This window comes from Oryx dammah, unplaced genomic scaffold (assembly GCF_014754425.2).
Source record: "Oryx dammah isolate SB20612 unplaced genomic scaffold, SCBI_Odam_1.1 HiC_scaffold_27, whole genome shotgun sequence".
Lineage (NCBI taxonomy): Eukaryota > Metazoa > Chordata > Mammalia > Artiodactyla > Bovidae > Oryx > Oryx dammah.
In genome coordinates, this window is record NW_024070211.1 from 16,539,986 (window position 1) to 16,553,690 (window position 13,705).

The window sequence follows — 13,705 nt, forward strand, 5'->3', positions numbered from 1 at the left end:
ACTATATCAGCAGCTCTCAGGAGGGAGTTTCTGAGAAGGGGCCTCGGGGGAATCACCAGCAGACAGGGCTACTTTTTAGCGCGGTTCATTAGCGGGGGGAACTAAGGTGGGCGCTCAACGCGGTGGAGTCTGAATTCCCGAACGTCTCGGGCTCTTTAGAGGGGAAACGGGACAAACTCTTATCTGCACTGCCTCCAGGATGCTTTGTGTAGAACGTGGGCCGGGGCCGCCCGTGAAGCCTCTCAGGAGACTCAAGCCCTCCGAGGCAGACAAGACCCTTACTGAAAAATCAGAGACCACGGGTATCCACCACTCGGGAGTTACTGAACACGCGGCGCCAAAATGTCCGTTCCAGCGCGCAGGCGCCGCGAGCGCGGGCCGTGGATGGGCACTCTGGGTACCGCGCGCCAATGGCCCAATCAGAGCTGGCTTTGCACAAAGCGAGTCCCGCCCCAGGCCGCCGCCACGAATCCCCTCCCCCTTCCTTGGCCGCCTCGGCCCGCCCACTCCGGCCCGCGCCCCGCCCCGCGCAGTTCTCAGCTAGAGGCTCGCGATTGGCTCATGAGAGGGACGCGAAATCTGGTTGGTCGAGGCGGAGTCACGAGGGTGCCGTCGTCGCCTTTCCAGAGGCGATTACTGGGCAGGCTCAGTCTTTCGCTTCAGTCTCGAGCGCTAGCTGGCAGCCAAGCGTACGCGCTCAGGGATTAGTGGCCGCCATCGACGGTGCTTAGGTTCCTCTGGGCTCGTCTGCGCCACTCGCTCGCCACACACTCCGCCGTCATAAGCCGCCATCATGGTAAAGCTCGCAAAGGTAAGAGGCCTTGCCCGCGCGAGCACGGACATCAAGGCCCGTTTTTCGAGGAGCGCGCGCACTGCGCCGCCAGGAGGAGGGCCTGCGCGCCGTCCCGGGCGCGTTCGAGGGCGCCATGCTGTGGGAAGTCTCGCGCGATTAGCTGGGTGGTCTCGCGTTTTTAGCTGCTTGGTAGCGAAGTGAAGAGCTTCGGCAGGTGCCGCGCGGGTGGTGAATGCGGCGGGGAAGGACTTCGGGGCTGAGAGCGGGGAGGGGGAGCAGGGCCTCGGACTGATGAGGCGAAACTCCTGCGACGGGCCGGAGCGGGGCCCCGCCTCCTGACGCACGTGCCGCGGCGCGGGGCTCGCCACGTGGGCCGCGGCGTGTGGGGCCTGCGGAGGGACCTGGCCTTGGGGGGAGGGCGGCGGTGCACCTCGTCTCCGGTCCAGGTTCAGCGGCGTGGGCGGACGGGAGCGGGGCTCCAGCAGGAGGCCCTGCCGCATGCTTTCTGCGCCGGGCTGCGCGCACGTGGTGGTCTGCGACTTACCCCACGTGGCCCTTCCAGGGCTGAAAGGGGCGGGGTTGGTAACCTGGGAAAGGAAGTCTTAATAGAAGACGACGGGTTAAGACGTGTTTTTTTTTTTTTAAAGCTGCCTTCAGACGAGGGTGGTGGAATTTGGTGCCACAGTTTACCTCAAAGGCTTTTTCAAGGTGGTTTTCCTCACGTGAAGGCCCTTGAATTGTTGGCAGTTATATTGGTCCAGTTGTCCGCATTGAGAAACGGTGCGGTGAAGCAAGGTTCGATTCTGGCTGGAGGTGTAATTTTTTAAACGGGTGTGCTTAAAGAACGTAGCAAGAAGAGACTATCCTTTTTATCCAAAGCAAAAGGTGGTTTTTTAAAGAACTTGAGAGAAAATACGTAGGAAATTGAGTGCTAAGTCGCTTCGGTCGTATCCATCTCTTTGCGACTCCGTGGACTGTAGCCCGCCAGGCTTCTCCGTCCATGGGATTCTCTAGGCAAGAATCCTGAACTGGGTTGCTATACCCTCCAAGGGATCTTCCCGATCCAGGGTTTGAACCTCGGTCTCTTATGTCTCCTACATTGGCAGGCGGGTTCTTTACCACTGGCGCCATCTGGGAAGCCCTGTGTTAACATTGGTATGAAGGATAATTTTTATATAAATTGTAGTTAACAGTATGAAGAGGGAGTACTAAGGGAGATTACTGCCGTTTTGCCATGAAGAATGGCTTGAAATGAGGGAGGGTGTAATGTGTCACGTCTGTTTTAGGCCGGTAAAAATCAAGGTGACTCCAAGAAAATGGCTCCTCCCCCAAAGGAGGTAGAAGAAGATAGTGAAGATGAGGAAATGTCAGAAGATGAAGACGATGAGAGCAGTGGAGAAGAGGTAATTGTATATAGTTCAGTGTTGAATTGCCTTAAACTACAAAATGGAGACTTAAAGCAGGTGGTATTGGATGTCAGAAAATATTGGCAGAAAAACCAGGATTCTGTTAATTCACATAGGACCTGTTGTAACGGTCAAGCATTTCACGGAGTTGTATTGACCTGTCAAGATGGCACAAGAATATTTGAATGAACTTGAGAGGAAAGATCTGTAGGTGTGTGTGTGCGTGCACATGTGTGCACACCTTCTGCAGGGCTTGGTGTGATATATTGTAGTAAATCACTAGTTTTCCACATTCAACGAGTTAGTTCCATATACCAAGATAAACAGTGAGTTCTACATACCAGATAAACAAGGTGAACAGTTAACTGTCCTGCGAATGGCAGCTCTGAGCATTATATTCAGGTCTGAGGTTAGCCTTATCAGATTCTTCTAGCTTCCAAGTAGGATCACTTGGTCTCTGTTACCCTATATAAGTTTGATAATACTAATCACTGTTAAAGTGTGGTTTGAGAGTTGTCACCTTTCATTGTATTAGCACTTATTTAGAACTCCCAGCTATTGTTGGCTCACTGTAAAGATGACTCATTGCTTTATTTGTTCATATTTCTTATTTAGAATTTAATGAAGGTTTTATTGTGGCACACATTACCTGATAAAACCAGTAGTTAACAAAAAGTTCTGAGTGTAACTTTAAATATAGGCAAGTGATGGTTTTTATCAAGCTAATGTGCTCTTTACTAACCTTGCCACTATTGATTATCCCACTTGCTTTTTTGATGTTCATTTTCTCTTTGGTCCTAAGAATGAGCATCCAGTGAACTTCCTATGTCAAGTCATAATCCTTAAAGCCATGTATAAAGAGCCAACTCAGTAGAAAAGACCCTGATGCTGGGAAAGGTTGATGGCAAAAGGAGAATAGGGCAGACAGAAGAGGATGAGATGGTTAGGTAATATCACTGATCCAATGGACATGGATTTGAGCAAACTCCAGGAGATGGTGAGGACAGGGATGGCTGGCTGCAGTCCAGAGTTGGACATGACTTAGTGACTGAACAACAGTTATTTTCAGATGGGAAAACTGTTGAGGCTTAAAATTAAGTTTTAAAACTCTGTCTAAGCCCACGTGGCGGCATCTAGTCTATTTTCAAGGTCTGTGTTAGAGTTTCCTGCAAGATTAAGACTGTGACTTCAAGTGTACAGAGCATGTTACTTTGACTCTGCCTTTTAACTTGCTCACATCTGGTGCATGTGGTGTAGAACTGAGGCAGTGCTAGAATTGAGCATTCATTTATGGGACAACTCTTTCAGTTTGAAAACAAGCTTGTTGTTTTCTGTTTATTCTTAAAGGTGGTTATCCCTCAGAAAAAAGGCAAGAAGGCTACCACAACTCCAGCAAAGAAGATGGTGGTTTCCCCAACAAAAAAGGTTGCAGTTGCCACACCAGCAAAGAAAGCAGTTGTCACCCCTGGCAAAAAGGCAGCAGCTATGCCAGCCAAGAAGACAGTTACACCTGCCAAAGTAGTGGTAACACCTGGCAAAAAGGGAGCCACCCCAGGCAAAGCATTGGTAGCAACCTCTGGTAAGAAGGGAGCAGCCACCCCAGGCAAGGGAGCAAAGAACGGCAAGAATGCCAAGAAGGAAGACAGTGATGAAGAAGATGAAGATGACAGTGAAGAGGAGGACGATGATGACGAAGAGGAGGATGAACCAGCAGTGAGGAAGGCAGCTGCTGCTTTTGGTGCTGCTTCTGCCACAGATGATGAGGATGACGAGGATGACGATGATGACGACGATGATGAGGAGGAGGAGGATGAGGATGAGGAGGACGAAGATGGTAAGGCATTGTATTGGTAGTTCCTGGACTCCTGTTTGCAAGGTACATTAGGGATGAGGTGTGGGTGGTAAAACTACATCCTGCTAAAAACCTGGGGGGTTAGATGAGAATCATCCCAGGGATTCTCTGGACTGATTGTGATGCACTCGATTGGTACCCATGAAAGATTGCCTGCTTGTGTTGCTCAGTCCTTTTGATGCTTTGCAACCCCACAGACTATAGCTGCTCCTGAGTAAGATGCTTCAGACAGCTCATTCTGTATTTTACTTACCAGAGCTCTAAGCACAGTGGCATGAATAAGATTACATTTATTTTCCTTTAGGTCTCCATAGAACTGGTATAGAACTCAGTTTTTGACTAGGTGGCTTCTCTTTCAGACTCTGAAGAAGAACCTATGGAGATTGTACCAGCGAAAGGAAAGAAGGCTCCAGTAAAAGCTGCTCCTGTGAAAGCTAAGAGCACTGCTGAAGATGAAGATGAAGAGGAGGAGGAGGATGATGAAGAGGAGGAGGAAGAGGATGACGACGATGAAGAGGAGGACGATGAGGAGGAAGAAGAGGAGGAGGAGGAAGAAGAGGAGGAAGAGGAAGAAGGTAATGAAGTTGGATTCTCAAGTAGATTGACGTGAGTTTTGTTTAAAAGGAGGTACTTGAGTATGTGTGGATGACATAGATTGTTTGAACTCTTGTCCAGAGCCTGTCAAAGAAGCACCTGGAAAACGAAAGAAGGAAATGGCCAAACAAAAAGCTCCTGAAGCCAAGAAACAAAAAGTGGAAGGTAACTTAGAGAATTGGGGGGTAGGAAATGATACCACATAGCACAAGTGATGAACAGTAAAGGGACTTAATACTGAAACCTGATGTTATATTTCAATGTGCTGATGTGCTGTGTACAGAAATAATTTGATTAATATTTAAGTATACTGGAAAATTGACTAATTTGAGAAAATTTTTGTGCAGGCACAGAACCAACTACGTCTTTCAATCTCTTTATTGGAAACCTGAACTTCAATAAATCTGCTCCTGAATTGAAAACGGGTATCAGTGATATTTTTGCTAAAAATGATCTTGCTGTTGTTGATGTCAGAATTGGTGTGTCTAGGTAAGTATGGGGGCGCTGTGTCATAGCATCACACACTGTTTGTGGGTCTGCTGTTGCTTTTTCCTTTCAATTTTAGGACCTTAGCTCATTACTCTTAAACATGAATATCTATTAGATATTATTGAATTAAATAATTTGATTATCAAATTGTGAAACCCCCAAATTGAAATTTTCATAATTCCCCTTAATTTTTGATACAACACAAACTAAATATTTCTTAGACCTGAAAAGCCATAATAGTGAATGCTTTTAAACAGGATTCTCTTAGTGCTTAAACAGGTTCTTTTATCCTGTGCTGTTAGTTGTTAAGCAGCAGTGTAGCTAATGGAGATCTCAGAGGTAAACTTGGATCATTAGGTCTTGATACTTACAGATCCTGTTCTGTAGCCCCATCTTAAAGGGCTTAACTTAATTTTGTTAATAGTATAGGTGCTTCTTAATCTTTGTTTGCACTATCACGTTAGTGTTACTGCTTACCCAGAGTACTTATTACTTGTGATTCTTGTGGGGTTTGTCCCACCACGCCCTGACCTGTAATTTTTAAAATTTTTGTCCCTTCACTTTAAAGGAAGTTTGGCTATGTGGATTTTGAATCTGCTGAAGACCTGGAAAAAGCCTTGGAGCTCACTGGTTTAAAAGTCTTTGGCAATGAAATTAAACTAGAAAAACCAAAGGGAAAAGACAGTAAGAAAGGTATGTAAATCTTTAGGTAAAACTGATACTGATAGCTTGTTCATAGCTATGTATCTAATCTAATGTAGACAAGCCAGGGTAAGTAGTTTAACCTTTTTCTTTTGTCTTCCTCATACATTGAGGATTAAATGAATTAGAATGTTAAATGTTTACATCAGTGCTTGGCACTGTTTGCTAGACTTAGTCAAATTTGCTAGACTTAGTCAATTGGTTCAGTATATCTAAATTAATAGTCTTTTCCTCACTGGACCTAGAGCAGATCTCTTAACTACTCCCTTTGCATCTTTTACCTTTTTCTAGATACTTGTCACCTTTCAAGTGTGTGTTCATCACCATTTTATTTTTAAATTTTTTAAAATAAAACTTTGGGGCACCTGCGTTGTATACCTTGTGAAATCCTAGTTCCCTGACCAGGAATCAAACTGTGCCCCCTGAAGCAGTGGAAACACAAGAGTCCCAACCATTGGACCATGAGGGAATTCCCTACAGTTTTTTTTTCCCATAGTCTTTTAAATTAAAACATACTGAACACTTACTTTATATACATAGCATATGATATTTAGTTCTCTTTTTAAGTATTCAGCACATGGTTAGCTGTCAGCTGTGAAAGCAGTTTGTTTTGCCATTGCTATATCTCCATAATACATAATAGAGTGCCTTTTACATTATGAAATCTAAAAATTATTATTTTTAAAAATGTTTATTTTTTGGTTGTGCCCTGTTGCAAGCAGGGTCTTAATTCCCCAACCAAGGATCAAACCTGTGCTCCTGCATTAGAGGAGCTCAGTCTTCACCACTGGACTGCCGGAGAAGTCCATAAAAATTTTAGCAAGAACTTGTACATTGGTCAGTCAGGGTCTTTTAAGCCATTCAGTTCATTTTTATGTTTTTTTTTTTTTTAATCTAGATCGAGATGCAAGAACACTTTTGGCTAAAAATCTGCCTTACAAAGTTACTCAGGATGAATTAAAAGAAGTGTTTGAAGATGCTGTGGAGATCAGATTAGTCAGCAAGGATGGAAAGAGTAAAGGGTATGTTTTGTGTCCACTGAAATGTTACATCAAAATTAATGCACTTTAATTTATAGAAGAAATGTTGATTTAACTTTCCTATGTTTGTGGTTTTGGGCAAATTATTCTATAACCTGAGTTTCCTATCAGTACAAGTGAGGATAATGTACCTAATTCAGAGTAATTTTATTATAAACTAACATAAAGTACTACCTAAGGCCTAGCTTTCCTGAAGTATTGGGTAAGCTTTCTGTAGTGGGAAAGTTTTAGTTGAAAAGTGGAAAATGGCAGAAACCTTGAACATTTCAATTAGTATAAAACAAAGGGCATTTTTATTTTACTTGTCTGAAATAAAGTCCTATTGCTGAGATTAAGAGAGAATTAATACGGTTTTTAAAACCGAGTGAGTTCTTTACTTTTTTCCCCCCTATTGTAGGATTGCTTATATTGAATTTAAGACAGAAGCTGATGCAGAAAAAACCTTGGAAGAAAAGCAGGGAACAGAGATAGATGGGCGATCCATTTCTCTGTACTACACCGGAGAGAAAGGCCAAAGTCAAGACCATAGAGGTGGAAAGAATAGCACTTGGAGTGGTAAGAATTTAAGTTTCCTTCTGGGTTCTGAAATCTAGGAGAGAAAACAAATCCTTTGCATCTTTGTACTTTATATAGTTGATAAACTGGATGTAGATTAGCATGTTATACCTCTCTTTGTAATTGTCTTGAATGAGAGCTATATGAAATATTTTTTCTAGAACATAGATAAATCTAGCTTCCTTTGTATCTTTTATACTGTAAAGAACTTAGATTGTGGGCATTTAAATTAGAATATTATTCTAGGAAGACACAGGGCTATAGTCAGCTTGCACATGTGCACAGTAGGAATGGAAGGAACCAGCATGTAAGTACTTAACAGGTATTTGATGTTGAATAGCAAGTAGGATGGAGAAGGCAATGGTACCCCACTCCAGTACTCTTGGCTGGAAAATCCCATGGACGGAGGAGCCTGGTAGGCTGCAGTCCACGGGGTCGCGAAGAGTCAGACATGACTGAGCGACTTCACTTTCATGCATTGGAAAAGGAAATGGCAACCCACTCCAGTGTTTTTGCCTGGAGAATCCCAGGGACGGGGGGGCCTGGTGGGCTGCCATCTATGGGATCGCACAGAGTTGGACACAACTGAAGCAACTTAGCAGCAGCAGCAGGAAGTAGGATTCCACCTGTATTAACGTTGGTGTGTTACCTCTCTCAAGCACAGAAGCTCTTGAAGAACACGGTACAGCTGTGACTTAAGTTGGGACACACTGCTTCAGAGTCTTAACTTGACATCTCTTTATTTATAGGTGAATCAAAAACCCTGGTTTTAAGCAACCTCTCCTATAGTGCAACAGAAGAAACTCTTCAGGAAGTATTTGAGAAGGCAACTCATATCAAGGTGCCCCAGAACCAAAATGGCAAATCTAAAGGGTAAAGTATCTTTATGTCGCCAGTTACAGGCTTTTTAAGAGTTATCTTGTGGAGGTGAAATCATGTTCTGACATTTAGCAGAAGCTGCATTGTTTAAGGATTTGCTTGAGGAAAAAGGCTTAGTGGCAACAGTGGAGTCATGTGCTTGGTGACTTACTCTATTGACTTAATCCTCAGGTATGCATTTATAGAATTTGCTTCATTTGAAGATGCTAAAGAAGCTTTAAATTCATGTAATAAAAGGGAAATTGAGGGCAGAGCCATCAGACTGGAGTTGCAAGGACCCAGGGGATCACCTAATGCAAGAAGCCGTAAGTCACTTTGTTAACAGGAATTTGTGGTTGGGTCCAGAGATCTACAGAACAACATTTGCTTCTTTCTGTTGCTGCTGAGTAAATGATACTGGATATGATGACTGATTATCTGAGAAGTAACTGATGAAATCTCAAGAAAATTCCTCTAGATAGTCAAGTTCTGATCCAGCAAGTCAACACTGAGCAGCAAATTGACTTGTGATTTACTCTCTTGTGTTTATAGCTGCCTATTTTAGGATTGCTGTCACTTACGTGGGTTGCTGCTTCTGTTTTCCATAAAAAGATTCTTAACTGCTCTGGTGATCAGTGTAAACATCATGTGGAATTTGGTCCAAGCCCTTTGCTGAATTAAGCATTAATTGACCCAAGTTGCTTTAACCTGCTTTTTCACATATAGACACTCCAAGTGAAAGGCTAGCATTTGCTAAGGCAAGCATCCTTAGGCAGTAGTCAGGTGCTAGACTGTAACATGTAAATCCAGTATTGTCATGGATTGTAACTGATACAGTTTTTATTTTTATTTCCCAGAGCCATCCAAGACACTGTTTGTCAAAGGTCTCTCTGAGGATACCACAGAAGAGACGTTAAAGGAGTCCTTTGATGGCTCTATTCGAGCAAGGATAGTCACTGACCGGGAGACTGGATCCTCCAAAGGGTGAGTAAGAAGCAGGAAATGGGTGGCTCTCCCACCTTGAGTCTTCTCACTGAGCTCCTTTCTGTCGATCAGTGACAGTTGAGGATTCGCACGAGAAGAAGAGACAATTCACGGGGCTAGCGTTGTTGGCTTCTGTTTTCACAAAGGCCTATTCAGCTGTTTTGTGAGACATTCTGTTTCAGCTTTCTGTAGGGAAGTGCTCTGACCTAGGTCTTTCCCAGTTAAGGCTTATGGGATTGCTGTAGAACTTGTGAGATTAAACTTGGCATATGGGTGCTTTATAACCGGCAATTTCATTTGGTGTTTTAGGTTTGGTTTTGTAGACTTCAACAGCGAGGAAGATGCCAAAGCTGCCAAGGAGGCCATGGAAGATGGTGAAATCGATGGAAACAAAGTCACTTTGGACTGGGCCAAACCTAAGGGTGAAGGTGGCTTTGGTGGCCGAGGAGGAGGCAGAGGTGGCTTTGGAGGCAGAGGTGGTGGCAGAGGTGGCCGAGGTGGCTTTGGTGGCAGAGGCCGGGGAGGCTTTGGAGGTAAGTGTGGAGGGCCACCCTGCTGTGTTCACTGGATGCTGTTTACGTGGCCATGCACTTCCAGACCTGCAGATCTGTGTTTCCGCATCAATCCCCAAGTCCTCACTCACCCTGCTGGGGAGGGATGACTGGCAGTTTTGGAGCCTGTTTAATGATGCCTTCCTTTTCTGCAGGGCGAGGAGGCTTCCGAGGAGGCAGAGGAGGAGGAGGAGACCATAAGCCACAAGGAAAGAAGACAAAGTTTGAATAGTTTCTTCTATCCCTGTCTCTCCCTCTTCCATTTGAAAGAAAGGACTCTGGGGTTTTTACTCTGTTACCTGATCAATGACAGAGCCTTCTGAGGACATTCCAAGACAGTATACAGCCCTGTGGTCTACTTGGAAATCCGTATAGATAACATTTCAAGGGAGATAACCCTGTTGGTGTTGACTGGATATTCGTATAAACTTTTTAAAGAAATGAGTGATAGAGCTAACCCATATCTGTAAGTTTTGAATTTATATTGTTTCTTCCCATGTACAAAACAATTTTTTTCCTACAGAGTTTTTTTTTTTTTTTTTTGCGTTGGGGGGTGTAAAGGAAAGCAGAATGTTTTATCATGATTTTTGCTTCAGCAATTTTGGGACAGATTAAAAGTCCTAGAACTCTGGTGCCAGCCTTGTACTTCCTGTCTTAGAGTGTTTCTCCTGGAATATCACTGAGTGGAGCATGGTGGAGTCCGTTCTACCACTCCACATCTGCTCCACCCCTGATGAAGATGTTTCTGCTTTGGTTTTGAGTGTCCCAGCCATAAGTTTTGGTGAAATGGCTACTGAAGTAACCAACTGCAGCCTTGTGTATCTTCATATGAAAGTCTGCTATGATCTTATCCCACTTACAAATAGTCCTGAGTGTCAGGTGTCCTGAAAAAGTGCTCTGGAAAGAGGGCTAGGAATGCTTTGGTTGAGCCTCTTAAATAAGCGTACAAGAGCAGGTGCCTGATGAGAATTCTTGTGGCGTGAATGGGCCAAAATGAAGGCTTCCAACAACTTTGGGTGAAACTGACAAGAAAGGCCTTCAGTTTTGCACTGGGTTAATTCAGACATTGTGCAAGCATTCCCTGCCCACCCCACTTCCAAATAAAGGTCACATGAGAGACCTAGGTCAAGGGATTAACATTTTAGTTGAAAAATAGTGCCCTAGGTGATAGAATGAAAGATACTAGTGTAATAGAAGGCCAGCTGAAAGATACAAACCAGGGGAACAGGGCTGCATAATAGGTGATCCAGTGCCATCACAGAATTACCAGCTGAGCTCTGTCTCCTGTCAGATCAGCGGTGGCATAAATAATGTCACTTGAGTCATCCCCAGCCTATCCCCACCCCATGGGAAAAAAATGGCTTGTGTGAAACTACCAGTCCTTGGTGCAGTTTCTGGCTCTGAGTTGCTGGTGGAGTGAAAGTGTCTAAACCTTGAGCATGTGATGCACCGTGTTTCAGTTGTACACTGTGACCCATGGACAGTAGCCTACTAGGCGGCGCTAGTATTCCAGGCAGGGATACTAGTGAGTTGCCATTTCCTACTCCAGGGAATTTTCCCGACCCAGGATTGAACCCTAGTGTCCATCGGCAGGTGGATTCTTTGCTAGTGCTGCCTCACTACCTACCAAGTCTACCTCTTGTGTGACAGGGCAGGATAAATACCTGCTTTGAAGCAGGGAAGATTGAAAATTTCTTTCTGCTGGAAAGAAAAGCCAGCATAGGGACATCATCCAATTAACCAAACCTGAAAACTAAAAAACTCTGAAAATACAGGCTTCCCTCCTGACTCCTCCCTGTCTGGCGCCCACATCGTGGATGTGCTGCCACCTACTGGGAGAGTGAGGAAAGCAGCCTATATTTTCTAGATGTAAAAGATTTAATTAGAGCCGTTTGTGCTAGTGCGTGCTGGCTGAGTCATTTCAGTCATGTTGGACCCTGTGACCCCATGCACTGTAGCCCACCAGGCTCCTCTGTCCATGGGATTATCCAGGTAAGAATGCTGGAGTGGGTTGCCACTTCTTACTCCATGGGGAATGCAGAGATCAAACCTCCATCTTCTGTGTCTCCAGCATTGGGAGGTGAATTCTTCACCACTCAGCCACCTGGGAAGCCATGTTGTCTGTCACCTCTTGAAGCAAACGTGTAGAATTTGACTGGATGTGTGGAAATTTGCATCACTGGCAGATCAGTCTGTCACAAACTGGACGTTTAGGAAGGGCCTGTATGATTGGTCTCTAGGTCTCCAGGGCCTTTTCCATTATCCAGCAGCTGTCTCTTGTGGGTACCACCCCTGACTGCTTGTCTAGTGTCTGGGTTTAAACTTGAAGGTGTAATAAACAACTCGGCCATCTAGAAACATGAATTAGCATTTGCTGGCTTGCTAACCCACTAGCAGCTAATGCTGCTTATATTGTGCCCATGGTGTGCCAAGCTTTGATTTCAGCGTGTCTATAACCTGCTGTGGGGCAGGATGAGCAGCAAAACAGTTCTTCCTTCCCCTCAAGTGAAGGAGATTGTCAAGCCCTATATACTACTAATTATTCCAACCAGGAATATTATGGTGATTTCCATTGGAATGAAATGCTACAGGGTTACCCTGTTCCATTTAGGGAGTCCAACAAACCTCTTAATCCTAGGCCTTCACAGTGGTCTCTTGGAGAGGGTTTTGCAGCCATTTTAGAAAAGCAGCTCCCTCCAGCAAATGGTTGTCGCCACTTTCCTCACTCTTCCAGTAGGTGGCAGCACATCCACGAAGATGTGGGCGCCTGACGAGTCAGGAGGGAAGCCTGAAGTTTAGTTTCAGGTCAATGCGTCTTCAGACTCAGTTTAAGTAGTGGTGGTGTTTAGTCACTCAGCCATGTCCAACTCTTTGTGACCCCATGGACTGTAGCCCTCCAGGCCCTTCTAGCCACAGGATTTCCCAGATAAGAATACTGGAATGGGTTGCTGTTTCCTTCTCTAGGGCATCTTCGTGATCCATGGACTGAACCCCTGTCTCCTGCGTTGGTGAAGTGAAGTCTCTCAGTCGTGTCCGACTCTTTGTGACCCCATGGACTGTAGCCTACTACGCTCCTCTGTCCATGGGATTTTCCAGGCAAGAGTACTGGAGTGGGTTACCATTTCCTTCTCCAGAGGATCTTCCTAATCCAGGGATCGAACCCAGGTTTCCCGCACTGTAGGCAGATGCTTTGCTGTCTTGAGCCACCAGGGAAGTCCAGGAGGTCCTGCATTGGTAGGTGGATTCTTTACCACTGAACCACTAGAGAAACTCTGGGCTTAGGAATCTGCAGAAAGTCCACTCAGAGCACAGAAGTGCTGTGGAATCCCCACCCAAAAAAGTGGATACTAATTGGGCCCAAGAACTAAATTTTGTTGAATGCTTGTCTGTGCTCTTTATCTCTCTGAGTTGTCACTTATCCATACTTGCCCCACTAATATCTTCATTGGAACTCAGTCTTTGTCTCCCCTCAGCCTTAAAGGAGAAGGAAATGGCAACCCACTCCAGTGTTCTTGCCTGGAGAATCCCAGAGACAGAGGAGCCTGGTGGGCTGCCGTCTATGGGGTCGCACAGAGTCGGACGCGACTGAAGCGACTTAGCAGCAGCAGCCTTAAAAAGTGCCAAAGCTTTTCTCATCCAAAAAGAGCTTGTCTCTTGACCCTACCTCCCTGCCTAGCTGTTTCCTCTAAACTTTATTGCCAAACTTCGAGAAGGGCCACACTGCTGCTTCCCACTTCTTTGCCTCTGGCAGGGTGGCTGCTGTCCCCACACCAGCATTGAGTTCGTTAATGGGTTCTCATGACCAAAGCCTATAAATCCAGTGGTTGGTCTTCCCTTAGGTTATGGTTTCCCTGCAGCGTCTGACAATTCCTTTCTGCCTG

The 13,705-nt window shown here is 45.1% G+C and overlaps 1 protein-coding gene and 3 non-coding genes across 5 annotated transcripts; all 4 read left to right on the forward strand.

Moving 5' to 3' along the window:
• Positions 1-567: 567 nt before the first annotated feature.
• Positions 568-10,469, forward strand: NCL (nucleolin). 2 transcript variants are annotated; one of them, XM_040228115.1, is made up of 14 exons: positions 568-811; positions 2,080-2,196; positions 3,547-4,033; positions 4,411-4,626; positions 4,706-4,810; positions 4,993-5,134; positions 5,703-5,827; positions 6,735-6,858; positions 7,274-7,431; positions 8,181-8,304; positions 8,482-8,615; positions 9,147-9,273; positions 9,583-9,806; positions 9,980-10,469. In XM_040228115.1, the coding sequence occupies exons 1-14, from the start codon at positions 794-796 to the stop codon at positions 10,054-10,056; spliced, it is 2,178 nt and encodes a 725-aa protein (XP_040084049.1). In that variant the 5' UTR covers positions 568-793; the 3' UTR covers positions 10,057-10,469. The 2 variants fall into 2 exon arrangements, with proteins under 2 accessions (XP_040084049.1, XP_040084050.1); XM_040228116.1 differs by having other exon boundaries at positions 4,727-4,810.
• Positions 4,850-4,919, forward strand: LOC120855200. The gene has a single exon (XR_005719170.1). It is a non-coding gene; the product is annotated as a small nucleolar RNA SNORD82 (small nucleolar RNA).
• On the forward strand, positions 8,708-8,787 carry LOC120855207. The gene has a single exon (XR_005719176.1). It is a non-coding gene; the product is annotated as a small nucleolar RNA SNORD20 (small nucleolar RNA).
• Positions 9,314-9,447, forward strand: LOC120855192. Its single transcript, XR_005719166.1, has one exon. It is a non-coding gene; the product is annotated as a small nucleolar RNA SNORA75 (small nucleolar RNA).
• Positions 10,470-13,705: the final 3,236 nt, after the last annotated feature.